The sequence below is a fragment of the Haliotis rufescens genome, unplaced genomic scaffold (genome assembly GCF_023055435.1).
Source record: "Haliotis rufescens isolate VD_foot unplaced genomic scaffold, xgHalRufe1.0.p SCAF_30, whole genome shotgun sequence".
Taxonomy (NCBI): Eukaryota; Metazoa; Mollusca; class Gastropoda; order Lepetellida; family Haliotidae; genus Haliotis; species Haliotis rufescens.
Window position 1 is genome coordinate 4,110,160 of NW_025964002.1, and position 22,063 is coordinate 4,132,222.

At 40.3% G+C, this 22,063-nt stretch overlaps 1 protein-coding gene across 1 annotated transcript in view; it reads left to right on the forward strand.

Annotated features, from left to right (window-relative positions):
* Positions 1–9,255: 9,255 nt before the first annotated feature.
* The window catches only part of LOC124147253 (glycine receptor subunit alpha-2-like), a 139,714-nt gene continuing 126,906 nt past the window's right edge, over positions 9,256–22,063 (forward strand). The window contains exon 1 of the mRNA XM_046517912.2: positions 9,256–9,381. Within this exon, the coding sequence (XP_046373868.1) occupies positions 9,363–9,381 (19 nt within the window). The 5' untranslated portion in view covers positions 9,256–9,362. The remainder of the gene's footprint in view (positions 9,382–22,063) is intronic.

A 22,063-nucleotide genomic window follows, 5' to 3' on the forward strand; every position in this document is an offset into this window, starting at 1 on the left:
GCCGGTCATGTTTAGATTGTTTTGATAACTTATCCTTATGGCATTAAAGAGAGCCTTGCCTGCCAAATCAATTCCGACTGTTGTGTGCACGTAGCAACGGAAAGTGGAATACCACTTAAAGCTATAACGGTTAATTGCTGATGTTCCATGACAGACTCTATATACATATATAGGTGACCATGGCTATGGGTATTCTTAGATTTGTAAAACCCCAGAAATGTTACGTCGTGGTATATCCCCATTGAGGTCGTGCTGGGAACAGACGGCTGTTTGTTATTAGAAAACACATTCAGTTCCACAAATGCATCACACTTCATCCTGGATTAATGAACACATTGCCCTTTTACTGTTTATTTGGGGGTAGTCAGAGGCGGGTAGTGGGGGTAAGAGAGGGGGGTAGCGGGGATGAGAGAAGTCTATTTTGGTATCGTGAGCTGTCCCTGAAGACAACGAGGACCGCCCTTGAGAGGCCTCATGAATACATTGTCTTCCGGGAAAGAAGAAGGTCCGGGATTCGCCCGTCTGGTCGCGTCAAATCAAAAGACGCTTAAGGTCTGTATGGCCCAGACGCGATTATTAGCAGGCCGCTGTAATATAGACAAAACATAGAATGTTTTCTGATTGCGGCGTAAAACGTCGTACGTTCACTAACTCACATGTGCAGTGTCGGGTAACATCATCTTACTCAAGGGCTGCCTTGCTGCATTCGAGATGGGGGTTCCATTCCAAATATTTGTATTTACTTTCGTCATGTGATACAATCTAATACGAGGATAGGCATTGATTTTCACTCGAAAACATAAGACAGTTGACACAAGACAATAAATGACACCGATTTTCTGTTTTCAAAGATTACTAATCTGACTAGGGCAATCACAGGAATCTGAGATGTGCACTGGTATGCACAGTTCAGTACTTCATAGATAAGGTTGAGGGATTGAGTGATTAAGCATGGATATGCTTACCTTTTCAATCATCGTGTACTTTCCCTTTCTTTGTGGAGATGAAATCCTATAACCCGCTTTATTGAATCTCCGCCAACCTGTGTTGTACAGATATACAAAATTCTGTGAGTGTCATCGGAGGTTTCGCAAGGGTATATATTATCCATACGGATTAATCCTGTATTTCTGAAAAAAAACCTGTAAATAATCTATAGTTTAGCACAGGCCTTATCCAAATTAATGACATGTGGATTTCATGCTTCATACCTATATAAACAGCAGTCTGTAACCACTTGCAGTGATAAAACGTTACCACTCTCTGTAACACTACACTGCTTTACACAGTAAACAGAAGTCTGTAACCACTTGCAGTGATAAAACGTTACCACTCTCTGTAGATAGACTAAGGTAATGCCACACTACTTTACACAGTAAACAGCAGTATGTAACCAAGTGCAGTGATAAAACATTGCCACTCTCTGTAGATAGACTACGGTAACGCAACACCGCATCACACAGTAAACAGCAGTATGTAACCAAGTGCAGTGATAAAACGTTACCACTCTCTGTAACACTACACTGCTTTACACAGTAAACAGAAGTCTGTAACCACTTGCAGTGATAAAACGTTACCACTCTCTGTAACACTACACTGCTTTACAAAGTAAATAGAAGTCTGTAACCACTTGCAGTGATAAAACGTTACCACTCTCTGTAACACTACACTGCTTTACACAGTAAACAGAAGTCTGTAACCACTTGCAGTGATAAACCATTGCCACTCTCTGTAACACTACACTGCTTTACACAGTAAACAGAAGTCTGTAACCACTTGCAGTGATAAAAAATTGCCACTCTCTGTAACACTACACTGCTTTACACAGTAAACAGAAGTCTGTAACCACTTGCAGTGATAAAACATTGCCACTCTCTGTAGATAAAATACGGTAACGCAACACCGCATCACACAGTAAACAGCAGTATGTTACCACGTGCAGTGATATACTATTGGCACTCTCTGTAGATAGTGTACGGTAATGGTACACTGCCTCACACAGTAAACAGCAGTATGTAACCCAGTACAGTGATATAACATTGTCACTCTCTGTAGATAGAGTACGGTAATGCCACACTACCTCACACACTTAACAGCAGTATGTAACCCAGTACAGTGATATAACATTGTCACTCTCTGTAGATAGAGTACGGTAATGCCACACTGCCTCACACAGTAAACAGCAGTATGTAACCCAGTACATTGGTATAACATTGCCACTCTCTGTAGATAGAGTACGGTAATGCGACACTGCCTCACACAGTAAATTGCAGTATGTAACCCAGTAGAGCGATAAAACGTTGCCACTCTCTTTAGATAGAGTACGGTAATGCCACACTGCCTCACACAGTAAACTGCAGTATGTAACCCAGTACAGTGATATAAAATTGCCACTCTCTGTAGATAGAGTACGGTAATGCCACACTGCCTCACACAGTAAACAGCAGTATGTAACTCAGTACAGTGATATAACATTGCCACTCTCTGTAGATAGACTACGGTAACGCAACACCGCATCACACAGTAAACAGCAGTATGTAACCAAGTGCAGTGATAAAACGTTGCCACTCTCTGTAGATAGAGTACGGTAATGCCACACTACCTCACACACTTAACAGCAGTATGTAACCCAGTACAGTGATATAACATTGTCACTCTCTGTAGATAGAGTACGGTAATGCCACACTGCCTCACACAGTAAACAGCAGTATGTAACCCAGTACATTGGTATAACATTGCCACTCTCTGTAGATAGAGTACGGTAATGCGACACTGCCTCACACAGTAAATTGCAGTATGTAACCCAGTAGAGTGATAAAACGTTGCCACTCTCTGTAGATAGAGTACGGTAATGCCACACTGCCTCACACAGTAAACAGCAGCATGTAACCCAGTACAGTGATATAACATTGCCACTCTCTGTAGATAGAGTACGGTAATGCCACACTGCCTCACACAGTAAACTGCAGTATGTAACCCAGTACAGTGATGGAGTGACCGTGACCGGATTACGGAACCAACCCTCATCAGGACACGTAATCAGAGTAGACATATAACTATACATCATGTGGTTGTTCAAGAAAGGTAAGTGGTTTCAGGTGAACATTTGAGCGCGATGCCTTTGCTGAGATGCTTTACTTAGTGATACGTTGATGACGTTAACTATTGGGTGTATTGTAAACAGTGTGTCACCTCTCTGTCACATCAGCTGTGTCGTGTTCAGTGGGCCGTGTCCCAGATGGCCGAGTGGACTGCACATGGCCATGTGTATTTCAGTTGGTTTAAGATAAAATATGTTTGTTTTCGTATAAAGGTCAAACTTATTATTAAAAGTAACAATTGAGTATAACAGCTAATTATAAAACACAGCGATATAATTGTATATCTATCATTTTGTTTGGGATGGAGTTTGATTAGAAGTTTTCAATCTGGCCATGTCAGAGCGTTTAGAACTCGCGACGTACAGGTATTGACCGCAGTGGGTGTACAGGGCTGGGATGTTCCAACTGTGGGGAAATATCAGAGGTCTCCGCACTTCTATGTGGAGCGTTATATATCTGTGTCAATCACACCTCATTGGCTTTCTCGTGCTTGCTTCCAGGATACAGAATATGCACGCATTTGTATATAGCATTGGAAGAGTAGATAAGTTTACAGCTTCGTGATATATACATTGACTTCCTTCTCGACTTACAATAAACAACAGGTTATTACTCGCCCGCAGAAGATACCACTGTTTAATAACAATAAGCTGGCACTTCAGTGTTGAATACCAAAGCGCGTGCTTATTTACTGCAGGAACAAGTTTCACTGACAAATATTGAAAACTAACATCTCTGAGCTTATTCAATGGCATTACATGTAGAGACGATAGATCACAGAGAGGCGATTATATACACCCGATGACCCCAGCAACAGGTTCTTGGTTAAAGTCACATGTCATTTTTTTCAATTTCCCAAGTTACGTCACAAAGTACTGTGACTTGTTTAGTAAGCTTTGAAGTGCAGGGCCCCGTTCCACAAAGCGACCGTAGCACAACTTCAGTCGTAAGTCTCTGTTAAAATATGGGAGTTACGTCCACCTCAGCGCTACTGTTGCTTTGTGGAACGGACCCTTGAATTATAAAGGTAGGTAGTTGTGTGGTATTAAATGAATACTATCAACTTTTAATATGTTTGAAGTATTATTCTGTAAACTGAATTGGATTATGCTGAGCATCGTGTGGATATATATCTGCCAACTATTAAACACGATAGTAACATGGTAAAAAATAATAAATATAATGCTGAACTCGCCCCCGCGTAATACCAATTTTATGAAACGAGTGGATTGTTGTGGTATCTGACGAGCGAAAGATGAACAATACGTCAACTATAATGCAAGTTGGCTGTTTTAACACGGGGAAAGAGTAAGTTAGGTGTCAGGTATTGTGACAGATGTGGTCATTGTTGGTGTTTACCTGGTCCAGGTGAAACTGACAAGCGTTGTTCATTACTGGAGGAAACATCGATTGATTGATTGATCAGTGTATAGATATCAGTGACATTCAACAGATGTGGTGTAACCTTGACGTTAGTCATAGTCGTGATGATTTGTTATACACCAGTATTGAGTAATCAATAAACATATTAGATAATAAAAACAATAATCTCATATTTATAATACATGTTCAAATGACATCGTGTTTGGATGACGTTATGCTAGCCACAGATGGAAAGGCCCTTCCCAAAACCTCACAGGCTTGATATATAGATGACGTCATTATTATTTAATCCTGTTTGCGTTTTATTTAATAGTCGGTAACAGAGCTGTTCACCATCAATAAATAATTCACTAACTATAGACACCCACTGGCACACTGGCAGACAGGGGTAGCAGTGTATAATGGGTTGCATTCTGTTGATTGTATTGTTATGTAAAAAAAGACACATGAGGAAATAGGACACTGGTATGCTGTCATTTGAAAAGATCCGTATCCATGTAAAAGACTTATCAAAAACACATTACTTGTTTATCCTTTTGTCTGAGTGCTACGTGTTATTTGAGTAGATCGTATACTGACGAGTCGAGCTGTGCTGCTTTTTTCCATCACTCCTTCAATATATTCTCTCCTGATTGTATCTCGTATATTATATTGTCCGCCATATGTTTGTTCGAAATTCTATATTTGTAAACTTAATATTAAAACGAAACTGATATCAGTTTAAAATAATACGAAACAAAATATCAATACAATTTGTACACGTATACCAGTAGATAAGTTTGGGTGAAAGATTATTGCAGTTATATAGCGACGTGCATGCACGTGTGTGTGTGGCTGCTTGTACTAGTCCGGACTGATGCCGATTTTATTGTGCTAGCCCACTGAGACACCATGCCGCAGTTGAACATGAATACCCCACTCAGAAACATTATACTGACTTCGAGCCTATGAGTCCATTAAACCCTAAATGCCGAGCGCCAGACAGGGTAACAACAAGTACAATCTTTTAACGTCTTTTGCTATGACGCGGCCGTGGATCGACCACTAGACCATTAGACCACGCGGGCAGGCACAAGTAGATAAAGCACCAGGAGAAGCTTATTGTACGGTATGTTTTTCTTATTGTTGCATATTCTTATTGTTGAGCCAAAACGTGGAAGACCGACTGACATGAAAGAAAGACATTGCATGAATCATACTAGTTAATACAAAACAGCGTCTAATGCAGAGCTAAGGCTTCACAAGGATGCTTATAGAGGTACTAATGGTACAGAGGCTTATAGAGGTACTAATGGTACAGAGGCTTATAGAGGTACTAATGGTACAGAGGCTTATAGAGGTACTACTGGTGCAGAGGCTTATAGAGGTAATGCTGGTACAGAGGCTTATAGAGGTAATAATGGTACAGAGGCTTATAGAGGTACTAATGGTACAGAGGCTTATAGAGGCACTAATGGTACAGAGGCTTATAGAGGTACTAATGGTACAGAGGCTTATAGAGGTAATAATGGTACAGAGGCTTATAGAGGTACTAATGGTACAGAAGCTTATAGAGGTAATACTGGTACAGAGGCTTATAGAGGTACTAATGGTACAGAGGCTTATAGAGGTACTAATGGTACAGCGGCTTATAGAGGTACTAATGGTACAGAGGCTTATAGAGGTACTAATGGTACAGCGGCTTATAGAGGTACTAATGGTACAGAGGCTACTTGGACCGCCAGCCACCCGGGTATACAGATTTGTTCACACCTTTCATGACCCCCTCAAGTCGGTCTAAGTGCGCCTTCAGCTATTCTAGGCCTCCCTTCTGCATCAATGCCACCTTGATAAAGGATCAGTATTGTTGGAAAATGCGTTACTTCCAACTCAGTAAATCAGGCCTGTTGGACTGACAGAAAACCCAATCTGGGAACTCTATGTCCGTGTGTTAGCTAAGAAAAGTTTATGTCAGTATGGAAACCCCATGGGACACAACACAACACGTCACCTTAATCGCAATTAACACCCCTTATCGTTGCCGTTTCCCAGCACTGAAACAATTCAAATAGAGTGCTATCGAATATGTGTTGTTTGGTTTCAGGGCAAAGGCATGTTCTTTGCTTTCATCAATCATAAACGCCTTCCAGCATGAGCGACAGTTGAGTGATGACGTCACACCCATAACCATTCGCATCTTCGATCGATGACGATTCTGTCTTAGCTCACATGGGTTATAGTTCAAGAACGGTTTCGTCAATCAACGCAATATCACTCTACTGAAACTTTACCCCATCATCACTGAAATACTATCTGAATGTTTGACTCAGAAGGACGATTCTCCTGGCCGACTCCTGGTATATGTAGCATCCTTGAGATTCCTGGAAGCACACTGTGCAAATACTGGCCAGCCCGCGCTGCCGGTAAGGTGAATTCAATACAGCTGATGTATGCCGGTCATGTTTAGATTGTTTTGATAACTTATCCTTATGGCATTAAAGAGAGCCTTGCCTGCCAAATCAATTCCGACTGTTGTGTGCACGTAGCAACGGAAAGTGGAATACCACTTAAAGCTATAACGGTTAATTGCTGATGTTCCATGACAGACTCTATATATATATATAGGTGACCATGGCTATGGGTATTCTTAGATTTGTAAAACCCCAGAAATGTTACGTCGTGGTATATCCCCATTGAGGTCGTGCTGGGAACAGACGGCTGTTTGTTATTAGAAAACACCTTCAGTTCCATAAATGCATCACACTTCATCCTGGATTAATGAACACATTGTCCTTTTACTGTTTATTTGGGGGTAGTCAGAGGCGGGTAGTGGGGGTAAGAGAGGGGGGTAGCGGGGATGAGAGAAGTCTATTTTGGTATCGTGAGCTGTCCCTGAAGACAACGAGGACCGCCCTTGAGAGGCCTCATGAATACATTGTCTTCCGGGAAAGAAGAAGGTCCGGGATTCGCCCCTCTGGTCGCGTCAAATTAAAAGACGCTTAAGGTCTGTATGGCCCAGACGCGATTATTAGCAGGCCGCTGTAATATAGACAAAACATAGAATGTTTTCTGATTGCGGCGTAAAACGTCGTACGTTCACTAACTCACATGTGCAGTGACGGGTAACATCATCTTACTCAAGGGCTGCCTTGCTGCATTCGAGATGGGGGTTCCATTCCAAATATTTATATTTACTTTCGTCATGTGATACAATCTAATACAAGGATAGGCATTGATTTTCACTCGAAAACATAAGACAGTTGACACAAGACAATAAATGACACCGATTTTCTGTTTTCAAAGATTACTAATCTGACACGGACATTCTGAGGAATCTGAGATGTGCACTGGTATGCACAGTTCAGTACTTCATAGATAAGGTTGAGGGTTGAGTGATAAAGCATGGATATGCTTACCTTTTCAATCATCGTGCACTTTCCCTTTCTTTGTGGAGATGAAATCCTATAACCCGCTTTATTGAATCTCCGCCAACCTGTGTTGTACAGATATACAAAATTCTGTGAGTGTCATCGGAGGTTTCGCAAGGGTATATATTATCCATACGGATTAATCCTGTATTTCTGAAAAAAACCCTGTAAATAATCTGTAGTTTAGCACAGGCCTTATCGGAATTAATGACATGTGGATTTCATGCTTCATACCTATATAAACAGCAGTCTGTAACCACTTGAAGTGATAAAACGTTACCACTCTCTGTAGATAGACTAAGGTAATGCTACACTGCTTTACACAGTTAACAGAAATCTGTAACCACTTGCAGTGATAAAACATTGCCACTCTCTGTAGATAAAATACGGCAATGCTAGTCCGCATCACACAGTAAAGCCGCAGTATGTAACCACGAGCAGTGATATAACATTGCCACTCTCTGTAGATAGAGTACGGTAATGCCTCACTGCCTCACACAGTAAACAGCAGTATGTAACCCAGTACAGTGATATAACATTGCCACTCTCTGTAGATAGACTACGGTAATGCCACACTGCCTCACACAGTAAACAGCAGTATGTAACCCAGTACAGTGATATAACATTGCCACTCTCTGTAGATAGAGTACGGTAATGCCACAATGCCTCACACAGTAAACAGCAGTATGTAACTCAGTACAGTGATATAACATTGCCACTCTCTGTAGATAGAGTACGGTAATGCCACAATGCCTCACACAGTAAACAGCAGTATGTAACCCAGTACAGTGATATAACATTGCCACTCTCTGTAGATAGACTACGGTAATGCCACACTGCCTCACACAGTAAACTGCAGTATGTAACCCAGTACAGTGATATAACATTGTCACTCTCTCTAGATAGAGTACGGTAATGCCACAATGCCTCACACAGTAAACAGCAGTATGTAACCCAGTACAGTGATATAACATTGCCACTCTCTGTAGATAGACTACGGTAATGCCACAATGCCTCACACAGTAAACAGCAGTATGTAACCCAGTACAGTGATATAACATTGCCACTCTCTGTAGATAGAGTACGGTAATGCCACACTGCCTCACACAGTAAACTGCAGTATGTAACCCAGTACAGTGATATAACATTGTCACTCTCTGTAGATAGAGTATTCCACAATGCCTCACACAGTAAACAGCAGTATGTAACCCAGTACAGTGATATAACATTGCCACTCTCTGTAGATAGAGTACGGTAATGCCACACTGCCTCACTCAGTAAACTGCAGTATGTAACTCAGTACAGTGATATAACATTGCCACTCTCTGTAGATAGAGTACGGTAATGCCACACTGCCTCACACAGTAAACTGCAGTATGTAACCCAGTACAGTGATGGAGTGACCGTGACCGGATTACGGAACCAAGCCTCATCAGGAGACGTAATCAGAGTGGACATATAACTATACATCATGTGGTTGTTCAAGAAAGGTAAGTGTTTCTGGTGAACATTTGAGCGCGATGCCTTTGCTGAGATGCTTCACTTAGTGATACGTTGATAACGCTAACTATTGGGTGTATTGTAAACAGTGTGTCACCTCTCTGTCACATCAGCTGTACCGTGTTCAGTGTATTTCAGTTGGTTTAAGATAATATATGTTTGTTTTCGTATAAAGGTCAAACTTATTATTAAAAGGAACAATGGAGTTGAACAGCTAATTATAAAACACAGCGATATAATTGTTTATCTATCATTTTGTCTGGGATGGAGTTTGATTAGAAGTCTTCAATCTGGCCATGTCAGAGCGTTTAGAACTCGCGACGTACAGGTATTGACCGCGGTGGGTGTACAGGGCTGGTGTGTTCCAACTGTGGGGAAATATCAGAGGTCTCCGCACTTGTATGTGGAGCGTTATATATCTGTGTCAATCACGCCTCATTGGCTTTCTCGTGCTTGCTTTCGGGAAAGAGAATATGCACGCAGTTGTATATAACATTGGAGGAGGAGATACATTTACAGCTTCGTGATATTTACATTGACTTCCTTCTCGACTTACAATTAACAACAGGTTATTACTCGCCCGTTGAACTGTAATGCATGTTGGCTGTTTTTACAAGGGGAAAGAGTAAGTTAGGTGTCAGGTATTGTGACAGGTGTGGTCATTGTTGGTGTTTACCTGGTCCAGGTGAAACTGACAAGCGTTGTTCATTACTGGAGGAAACATCGATTGATTGATCAGTGTATAGATATCAGTGGCATTCAACAGATGTGGTGTAACCTTGACGTTAGTGATTGTCGTGATGATTTGTTATACACCAGTGCAACTGTATGTATGTGGTTGAATGACAGAGTAGTGATGACGTCAGCAATGACAATAACAATAACAAGGATGATGATGATAATTATGTACAGATGATCATTTTGTGATGCATTAAATGTTGGTGTGTTGATGATGATGATGATGTAGAAGAAGATGCTGATGTTGACGTACGTGTGAGGAAATCAGCAATGATAACTACAAAATTAACAAGGTTGTTATCAATGACGATAATGATGCAAAAGTGCTGGTATGATGACGACGACGTCGATGATGATAATGACGGTCTTGATGTGACAATGATATTCATGTGACGACGTCGATGATGATAATGACGGTCTTGATGTGACAATGATATTCATGTGACGACGTCGATGATGATAATGACGGTCTTGATGTGACAATGATATTCATGTGACGACGTCGATGATGATAATAACGGTCTTGATGTGACAATGATATTCATGTGACGACGTCGATGATGATAATGACGGTCTTGATGTGACAATGATATTCATGTGACGATGTCGATGATGATAATGACGGTCTTGATGTGACAATGATATTCATGTGACGATGTCGATGATGATAATGACGGTCTTGATGTGACAATGATATTCATGTGACGACGTCGATGATGATAATAACGGTCTTGATGTGACAATGATATTCATGTGACGACGTCGATGATGATAATGACGGTCTTGATGTGACAATGATATTCATGTGACGATGTCGATGATGATAATGACGGTCTTGATGTGACAATGATATTCATGTGACGACGTCGATGATGATAATGACGGTCTTGATGTGACAATGATATTCATGTGACGACGTCGATGATGATAATGACGGTCTTGATGTGACAATGATATTCATGTGACGATGTCGATGATGATAATGACGGTCTTGATGTGACAATGATATTCATGTGACGACGTCGATAATGATAATGACGGTCTTGATGTGACAATGATATTCATGTGACGATGTCGATGATGATAATGACGGTCTTGATGTGACAATGATATTCATGTGACGACGTCGATGATTATAATGACGGTCTTGATGTGACAATGATATTCATGTGACGATGTCGATGATGATAATGACGGTCTTGATGTGACAGTGATATTCATGTGACGACGTCGATGATGATAATGACGGTCTTGATGTGACAATGATATTCATGTGACGATGTCGATGATGATAATGACGGTCTTGATGTGACAATGATATTCATGTGACGACGTCGATGATGATAATGACGGTCTTGATGTGACAATGATATTCATGTGACGACGTCGATGATGATAATGACGGTCTTGATGTGACAATGATATTCATGTGACGATGTCGATGATGATAATGACGGTCTTGATGTGACAGTGATATTCATGTGACGATGGCGATGATGCTACTGATGACGAGGATGGGGACGACAACGCGTGTACACGAATGTTGTGTTTAAAGCACGTCCAAATACCACCATCTTTTCTCTATTGAAGCTCCATGAGGGTTAAGTTGCAGCCTGCTCTAATATGCATTTTACATGTTTATAGCTAATTGTATACTTCATATTAATCTTAATCGATAGTTTAATATAATAAGAAACAAAATATCTATACAATTTGCAAACCAGTAGATAATGCACCAGGAGGAGTTTATTGTACGGTATGTTTTTCTTATTGTTGCATAATATCCTCTATATCCTGGAATACCGACTGACATGAAAGAAAGACATTGCATGAATCATACTAGTTAATACAAAACAGCGTCTGATGCAGATCTAAGGCTTCACAAGGATGCTTATAGTGGCAATAATGCTACAAAGGCTACTTGGACCGCCAGCCACCTCGGTATACAGATGTGTTCACACCTTTCATGACCCCCTCAAGTCGGTCTAAGTGCGTCTTCAGCTATTCTAGGCCTTCCTTCTGCATCGCTGCCACCTTGATAAAGCATCAGTATTGTCGGAAAATGCGTTACTTCCCACTCAGTGAATCAGGCCTGTTGGACTGACAGAAAACCCAATCTGGGAACTTTATGTACTTTGTTAGCTAAGAAAGGTTTATGTCAGTATGGAAACCTCATGGTCGTAAGGTCAAGTACACCCGACAACACGTCCAATAAATCGCAATTAACACCACTTATCTTTGCCGTTTCCCAGCACAGAAACAATTCAAATCGAGTGCAGTCGAACACTGTTGCATTGCAGTGCAATCTTTTGTTTTCATCAAATATTTTATTTTCTATTTTATGGTCTCTGTTACAATGAACCATAATTAAACGCCTTCAAGCATTCGAAGATATATTATTTTTTATTTTCACACTTAAATACATCTCACATACACGGATGACGTTTGTGTCTCATCACCCGACACCACACAGGTGGTCCAGCATGTGGTATGGGTTGCTGTGGTAGGAGGCGACGCGGCCCTGTGTTCAGGATCCAATACTGACCCGGCCACGATGATAACGGTAAATCGTGTCCGCGCCTTATTAACATGATGTGATTTGTCAACCAACTGAGTTAGTTCTCCCAGGGGAGCAGTCTGCATCATTAGCATTCCAGCGTCCGAGATGTTATTAAATCATCAGCCGATGATTCAGACAGTTCCTGGCAATACCGTAACGTGCCTTGAAATATACTTCTCAGGTTAAGGATAACAGTTATCCTACTGTTTTTATTGTTTAACGCCGCACTCAGCAATATTCCAGCTGTATAACGGCGGTCTTTACATAATTGAGACACTCCAGTGATTGACATCATGAGCATCGATCTATGCAATAATTATTGGGATACGATGACATTCATCAAGCAAGTCAGCGAGGCTGACCACCCGATCCCGTTAGTCGCGGATAATGATGAGTGAGTGAGTGAGTGAGTATGGTTTTACGCCGCTTTTAGCAATATTCCAGCAATATCACGGCGGGGGACACCAGAAATGGGCTTCACACATTGTACCCATGTCGGGAATCGAACCCGGGGATAATGATGAACCTCAGATCAGCGTCTTGTTTATTTACACCGAGGTCACGTGTTTAGAAGTCTCCGTATTGTTTACACTCATAGAAACTAGATTCATTAGTTTCCGGGTTCTCCCCGAATACGATCATATGTACGTCAGCCCATGCTGTGTCGGCTGGCTATGACCGTGGGTTCGAATCCCGGTTCACCTTGATAATGTTTCTAGTTTTGTCAGCACCACCCCCGTGCTCGTGGGTATGCATCACTCTGGCGTCCCTCCCACACTGAGCTGACATGCCGTGATATAACTGAAAACAGTGTTATGCCAAATGCACTCACTCACTTATGACGGATGCGGCTTCTGTGTCTGGACGATGAGGGTTGTGGTCTGCTTGGTCTGTTTGACATTCAGTTGTACCGCCGTGTGGTCAGAGTAACTGCTTGCCTTATGAGGCGATTGACTTGGAGACGTGGTTGATCATTGCACACCGACGACTTGGGAATTTGCTTATAATATCAACCACTGGTTTGTCTGGTGTCGATTATTGACCGTATTGATATAGATGGAATACTGCTCACTAGGGGCTTTAGAATCATTGCCCCAGTCTCTGTTGCCAACCAATGTATGTATGTATGTATGTATGTATGTATGTATGTATGTATGTATGTACTGAAGTACTGTTCAATGCGGCGTTAAACCTACCTCACTCAGTCACAGTCTTAAAAGTGGCGGTCGGCTAGCCTAGTGGTTAAAGCGTTTGCTCGTCACGCCGAAGACCCGGGTTCGATTCCCGACATGTGTACAATGTGTGAAGCCCATTTCTGGTGTCCCCCGCCGTGATATTGATGGAATATTGCTAAAGCGGCGTAAAACCATTCTCAATCACTACAATCTTAAAATCTGCGTCTGTGGTGCATATAATATCGAGTATATCTCTCACATAAACAAGTTTTTCTACCGCAATGGCCATGCCGCTATAAAAGTAAGTTGAACATCCCATGACTGTCTAAACATAGTTAGGGGTGGTCGGGTAGCCTAGTGGTTAAAGCGTTCGCTCGTCACGCCGAAGACCTGGGTTCGATTCCCGATATGGGTACAATGTGTGAAGCCAATTTCTGGTGTCCCCCGCCGTGATATTGCTGGAATATTGCTAAACGCGGCGTAAAACCATATTCACTCACTCACTCTAAACATATTTGGAGGACGACCCGAATCAACCAAAGACGGAACCCTTCGCGGATTCAAGTGAACACATATGTATTACAGTAGTCGCGACACGACATTAGCGGCATAAGTTGAATTTAAATTGCACACGTTAACCATCGTATCGAGCTGATATTAACATCAGGACATTAGAATATTCGGAACACGCATGAATTTGTAATTGTTCAATTTGCCGTTTACAAGAGGACAACTGTGACAGGAATCGTTTGATCTCGGAGCGTGGCAATATCATGATTATTCATTTGCATTATGTTACAGCAATGTACTTCGATCAACTCGACGTGAAATTGTTACACATGATCCCAACTGAAAATTATAATTGAATATGGCAGATACGACACACGCATCTGAATGCATAGCCTTATTGGTGGCCAAAAAAATAGCTGACAGTTAGATATGTAAATTTATAGCCGCGTCTCTGTTATATAACAGTGAATTCGACTTGTATGCCTCCTATGTGAATATATTGAAAACAGTCACGTGACTATATTGTTCCGTTGGTACAATTGAATACGTTGAATTAATAAATAGCTATTAGGCCAGTCGATAATGCGCTTGTTTGTATTAGATATACAAACAGGTATAGATATGAATCCAAATATTGGTAAACAATAGCAAACCTTTGGGTAAGATGTAATTACGGCCGCAATATCGCCACCATGAAATGCACTCAAAATATACCCGATCTTACAAGATGTGTACAAGACGTCGTTGTGACGTCATTTCCATGCGCGTTCATAAACGGTGACGTTATGTTGGAAATAGCAAAACAATTGGAAGGAGGCGTTTTTAAGATGAATATATCAAGTGGAACATTCGCACAGAGCTCACTATAAAAAACAACCTTTACTCTACAAACATTTATATATTAAGATCTTTGTTTATAGTTATTAGGATATGTAATTGCCTGAAACAATTGCTTGTTCATTATATATTGTGTACCATATGTAAATATTTCAGGAGATTCCAGCAAATTGGTGAATAAAAAGTCTTGTGACTGTTTGCCGTGACACCCGATAATGTCTTCGTATTAGAGTTGACATAAATCGAGTAATTTCCGTCTCCAAGGCGCCTGAATTCAGTATGGTTTCCGTTAGAGGATTGTATTACACCAGAAACAGTCACATTATTGATCCCTTAGGGCGAGATCGAGTGTGATATAATTTACGAAATTGCAAAAAAACATCCTTCAAGAAAATTGGGTCTTCTTTAAACCCACATGACGTGACACGAGGTTGAGTTAAAGCAAGAACACAAAGCTGTCTAAAAAATTAATTGATAGAAAAGTATTTTGAAAAATGGACCTGATATAATGTTAAATGACTATGTTTTGTATTCTTTCTAGGTTAAAGTCCTGATAATATGTGCAGGCAAGCAAGACATACTTCACGTTTCAAAATTTCTAAGTGCATGCAAATTCAAGGATGTCGAAATTAAAAGATATGCTCGTTTCAAGTATTTATTAATGGCATAAAATGTTTTTCCTTCTCTGCTGATCATACACATTAAAAAATAACTGTTTCACAGCAGCTGAGTAGCGCATCTTGTCAGTCAACAACGACATGTACTATGTAGCACGTGCGGCACCTGTTTGCGCTGTTCCTCCTACTGTTGTGCCCCCCTCCGTTCAAGATGGCAACTTGTTCACGTAACACCATGATAGTTTTTTAAACAATTTTTTTCCAGTGATGGGAATAAAAGTGACAAACAGCAGATATTGTTGGGTACAGGGTGTTCATTGCCGGGTATCGTGTTGACATTTAATAGATTATTCCCGATTTGGAGGAATTTTGCAATTCATATTTCTCATTTGGAGACAAACGGACTTTACATATATTTTCAGTATTATGATGAACTGTAATTTATTAACAAAAAAGTAGATTACCGTAAAGCAAAGATCCGGCTGCCGATATAACCATTATGGCGACTTATAGACAATAAATACTTCAAGGACGACTTTTCACATACAATTAACGTTTCATGGTTTTCTATGCTGAATATTTGAAAAGAAGAATTGTAAAAGAAACGTTTCATGTTTGTTTGCTTGTTTTTAACGCCGCACTTAACAATATTCCAGCTATATGACGGCGTAAGAATAAGATATTATGGATGAACAACTTCTTGATTACAATTAGGAGCAACGTTTCGGTGTAAGTTCTAACGCCGTTATCAAGCCAGTAGAACGGCGTTAGGACCTACACCGAAACGTCGCTCCTATTTGTCTATTTGTCGAATTTCAACTGGTAGGAGACTTTTACCCTACACAATGCCAAGGCTCGCTTAGCACAATTTATATTCTAAATATATCATACTTACTGTAGGGAACACACATGATCCCTATTTAATTCACATTAATGACATATACGGTTTCACCTGTGAACAGAGGCCAGAACAGTGTTCTTCGTTGTTTTAACAACAGGGAAACATTCATCCATTGTCACCAAATTAGGGAGAGGTTTGTTTTGGTATCATTTCCCCTTGCTTGAGATAACGCTGAGATTTGAAGATTGCCTTTTAAGAAACACGGTATTTGACACGCGTCAGATATTGTCAATCTCCAGCTATCATTAATTCTCATGTTTTAGTGCTGGAGAGAAGGATCCATCACACACAACCGGCACTCGGTAAAACGTCATTAGCTTCTGGCAAACAATTTTTGTTTAAAAATCGACATAAATTGTCAATGAAACGTGACGTGATTGAGGTACTGCACCCCAGGGAACTGGTACTATTTGTTCTGTCAAGGAATTCATTGCCAGACCAATCCCAGATGGTATGGAATTGGTCAACTGTTATTGTGTTTTTGTTGTTTAACGCCGCACTCACAATATTCCAGCTATATGACGGCGGTCTGTAAATGATCGAGTCTGGACAAGACAATCCAGTGATTGACATCATGAGCATCGATCCACACAATTGGGACCGATGACATGCATCCACCAAGTCAGCGAGCCAGACCACTCGATCCCGTTAGTCGCCTCTTACGACAAGCATAGTCGCCTTTTATGGCAAGCATGGGTTGCTGAAGACCAATTCTACCTCGGATCTCCACGGGTCACAACTGTTATTGCATGGATGTGATCACAACAGCCTCAGTTTTGTAATTTACAGTTTTGTAGGTTTCATGTTGTTTCCAATTAACAAACTATTGTGTTGTATTATAAAAAATATTTTTTTAGTTGCGGTGTATCCATTATAAATGAGGCACCAGTAGACGGCTTTGAAGTATTCACGTGAATGTGTTTAGCCACTAACCTGTATTGTAGGACTCAGTCGTATTCTTTACAGTATTATAGGATTCTCGTGGTGTTTTCAATCAGAAAGCCGATGTTTTGCAGTTGTGATTGGAGATAACTGTAGTTAAATAATCTGAATGGATCATATTTACACATTTAGACTTTCAAATATTCGACGCGCACCGCACTGTAACTTATACAGATTTAATGACAACTTACTATGCATGGACCAATCATGGCCCGCAGATCCATCCACGCTCTGCGTCAAACATGGTAAACGTTGTTATAGTACAGGAAGAAAAGCTGTGAAGGTCCACACTGGAATTGTGTATGGTATACTATCCCAACAGACATCCTACGCATGGTTCTGCGTTGTGTAATTCTCTGACGTACGTATACGTATTCCAGAAGCTCATGCACTATTTATATGACACTGTATACCAACTAGAGGGGTTGTACTCGACAACGTGCAGTGTAAATATCATGTATAGAGAATATATCATGTAACCTTCATTAGATTTACGGACTGACAACATCAATGCAGCCAAGAATGATGGTCCATGTTCTGTTGGGATTTTCTGCTGTGTGTTTAGGTAAGGAAATCGTATGTCTTTGTTCCTGTTCAACTGACGAATTGACATGTCCATCACAACAGTTTGTATTGACTACATTAGTTTTATACAAGGTCCCGGGTGACAGAAAGTGGTAATTGAGAAGCAGCAATACGTTGTATAAGCTTCCCTTTTCTCTGGCTATATATCTGTTCCAAGTTTAACGATGTGATTCCCTAATAGAAACGCAGATGGTGACTCAGAACCAACAGGTACAGAACCAACTTGGGAGATAGATAAATGACCACACAAAGTCAATAAACAATGAATGAATTATATTTAAACACACTTTTAGATTTGCAGTACAAAACGCAATACAGTGGGCTAAGAATTAATGTTAGTGTCAAGAATGTCCAGTGAACTCAAGAATGTCCAGTGAACTCAAGAATGTCGATAATATTATCATTCTTTGTTTGAATTGAAAGAGGCCTGTCTCAGTTCTAGAATCCAGAATATTGTTGGACTCTTGGTATCCAGTCCGCACTTGGCCAGTAAATAAGACACAAGTCAGGCCGAAAATGCTTCGAAACGTCCTCTTATCGCCCCTATGTGGTAAGTCAGCCTTAAAGAAACATCTAGAACGACCAAGTCTGGTCCGTTCAGGTGAACCAGGGCAATGCTCAATGGTATTTTCGTAATCTCTCTGTGTTCTGTGTTGTCCCGCTTGAACGTGGTGTCAGTATGTTCTGTTCTCTAAAGTAGGCCTATACACTCTGTAAATATCTACATGAACTGTAAGATATCCATGAGTCCGATGCTATCTTGCTGTTCTGGTATTCCCATGTTGTAAGTCATTCATGTATCGCATGCTACACCTCTATTCCATGTGATGGTTTTATTGTCATGTGTTTTTATTATATATATGTATATTCTTTACTGGGGACACGAGCTGCCCATTAGCCATCAGCATTGCTATTTCCTGTGCGAACCTTATTTGTGATTTGATTATCATGGGTTTGAACCCCAGATTCTCATTGATTGTGATTCTGGGTTTGTCAGCACCATTTAATTTGTCTTGAATTTTGCATTAAGGTTAATTGTTACACCAAAGATTCGATACATAACTTTGATGCTTGTGCTCGTGGGTTTCACCAAAGTGGACATTGTCAAAGGGTGTTTACCTTCACGCTGAGGTGATATGCCATGACATAACAGACATGATTTCAAAAGCTCACTCACTCACTCACTCACCCACTCGTTCACCGTAGCCTCCTGCCATATAGTTGTCCCTCTGTTGAATGCTAATTCTATACTAGTATATATTCTGCCCTCTTTTCCTGCTATCTTTTGTCCCATGATATCATTTTGTTCTATGAGGACAGACTGGTGAGTTCTAGGCCTCACACAGAAGGAATTGCGTTATAGTGAAATATTTTATCGTGAACATTACATGATGTCATACAACTTGGGCTGGTGTGAAGTCAGTAAAATAAACAGGGGTCTTTGCCCTTTGGTAAACGGACCAATTTGAGGAATGTGCAGTGATTAATTATTAGTTATTAATTATTATTATCTCAGAAAAGAACCAAATACAATTATGCCAAAGCGTTCGACTTTGTACACAAGGTGGAACTGATACCACGTGAATTCTTAAAATGAATTTGCTTGAATATTTTCAATCTATAAAAAGAACGTAGTTCAATTATGTAAAAACATTTGAATTTTCACCTTTGTAAATCACTATCCCACACCATTTGATACCACTTGAAATTTCGTTAGGATTACAATTACCAGAGTAAATATATTATCTAATTTCGCCTGTAAACGTTTATCATACTCCACACAACCGGCATATTATAAAAGTGACAGAACTGTTTCCATAATCATACAAAATGTCTACTGGAAGCAGAGTCCATGTACCATTCCGAGTATATCACACGTAAGTATGTATATAATAATACGGCTTTTGTTCAGTACGTTTTTACTGCTGCAATAAACTCTTATCCTCATGTCCGTCTCGATTGGGCACAATGTGTCAATAACGAACGCTTGGAGAAACGTGACTGATTGTTGTTATCAGAACACTAATAAATTATAACAAAAAATGAATTGAATCAAAGCAACGGTTGCATGTACGAAAACAACTTTTTCCAAAGAAGCGAGTTACAAAATTTATAAGACGTCCAAATAGCCGCAAAGTAAAAATAATTATTTCATAATTCTAAGGATGCTTTGAACAAAAATATTGAAATCACTCCTGGAAGATTCCCGTCGGCTGCTGTGACTGATTTAATGAAAGTCAGATCACAAGAACCGTGGATGTACAGAAAACTACGGTTATAACGAACTCAAAGGGACCACTTATTTAGTTCGTTATAACCGTAGTTCGTTATAAGCATATATATATATATATATATATATATATATATATATATATAAAGCATATATACAACAAATGGCCGGGACTAAAAATAAGTTCGTTATATCGGTCAGTTCGTTATAAGCGTGTTCGTTATAACCGTAGTTAACTACCAATGTCTCAAAGCGTTCTGCGTCGAACAAAGACACAAAGACACAGATACTAACCCAGGAGAGAAACAAGAGGCAGCTTTCATGTGTTTATGGTGGAATCTGACTACAATTTACTCACAGATTTGTCAGCACCATTTAATTTGTCTGGAGCTTTAGCTTTAATGGTCATACCAACGATTCGACACATCAGCGTTGATACTCGTGCTGGTGTTAAACCTGGTCGTACAATGTTGCTGTCGAATTATTTGAAACGAAGTCGACAACTGTTTCCTGGTGTGTAGGTCGGCAGTGGAGGGCAGTTACAGGACACCACACTGTTGATGGTCGCCCAATAGATGTTCTGTGTTTATGTACGTAATGTTTTGAACTCTTCATTGCGATCTTAGCATTCATAAAGCGCATGAACAAACGTTCAGTTTTAAGGATACATGGTGTATCTCTCTGTCCGTGTAGTTGTGAGTGTAGTGCTTATTTTTCACTTTTAGGAAATCTAAACGCGAACAAAACTTTGTCCATAATCATAAGAGTTTCCATAACCACGTGTTTATGAATCACTTTTAAATAGTGATGACACCAGATGCTCGCGCCAAGGTTGGCGTATCCTGCCCATATTAATATTTCTGCTTTTTTCCGTGTACTACTATTGGCTGTCGAGCATCCCGTCATGCGCCATGGACACACTATATGTAGAGATACGAGACTCGTATGATCAATCCGGTTAACACGTAACACATGGAGAGTACACATATGCGTCACATGTTGTCCTTACAGACTGCACAAAGTTTAATGATGTGATATGTGCATAACTAGCATATTGCACAATAACTGATTACTTTCAAGCACACATTAAAAAGCCATAACTGGTCCCGAGGGATGCTGCACTGTTGGTACCTTCCAGGCATTCAGCGCCAGAACAATTCCAGGAACTTGATTCCAGCTGGTGTGGAATTGGTCAATTGTTATTACATGGCCATGAAATATTCATTCAGATGTGTTTGGACAATGCGCTTCTTCTTTCATTGTAGTGTCATAACAAACTCATATATTTCTTTACACCTTTCACACGATCTATTACAGTTTCCCCTTGGGAATCGGCTATGAAAATGATTGTAGTTGTGTACCCTACCATACCTCATCTGGTTAGATCCGTTTGCATATTTATAAACATTTTACAATCTTAATGCCGGTGTGTATGTTGTCGCAACACAAGGAGTATTTAGCATAAATCCTATCATTCATATGGTATCAATCAGCGTCAAGTCTATTAGTGTACAATGAGCATTACAAATATTTTCTCTACTCTGTCAACCTGAATCAGTTCCATTGACGCTGCTGCT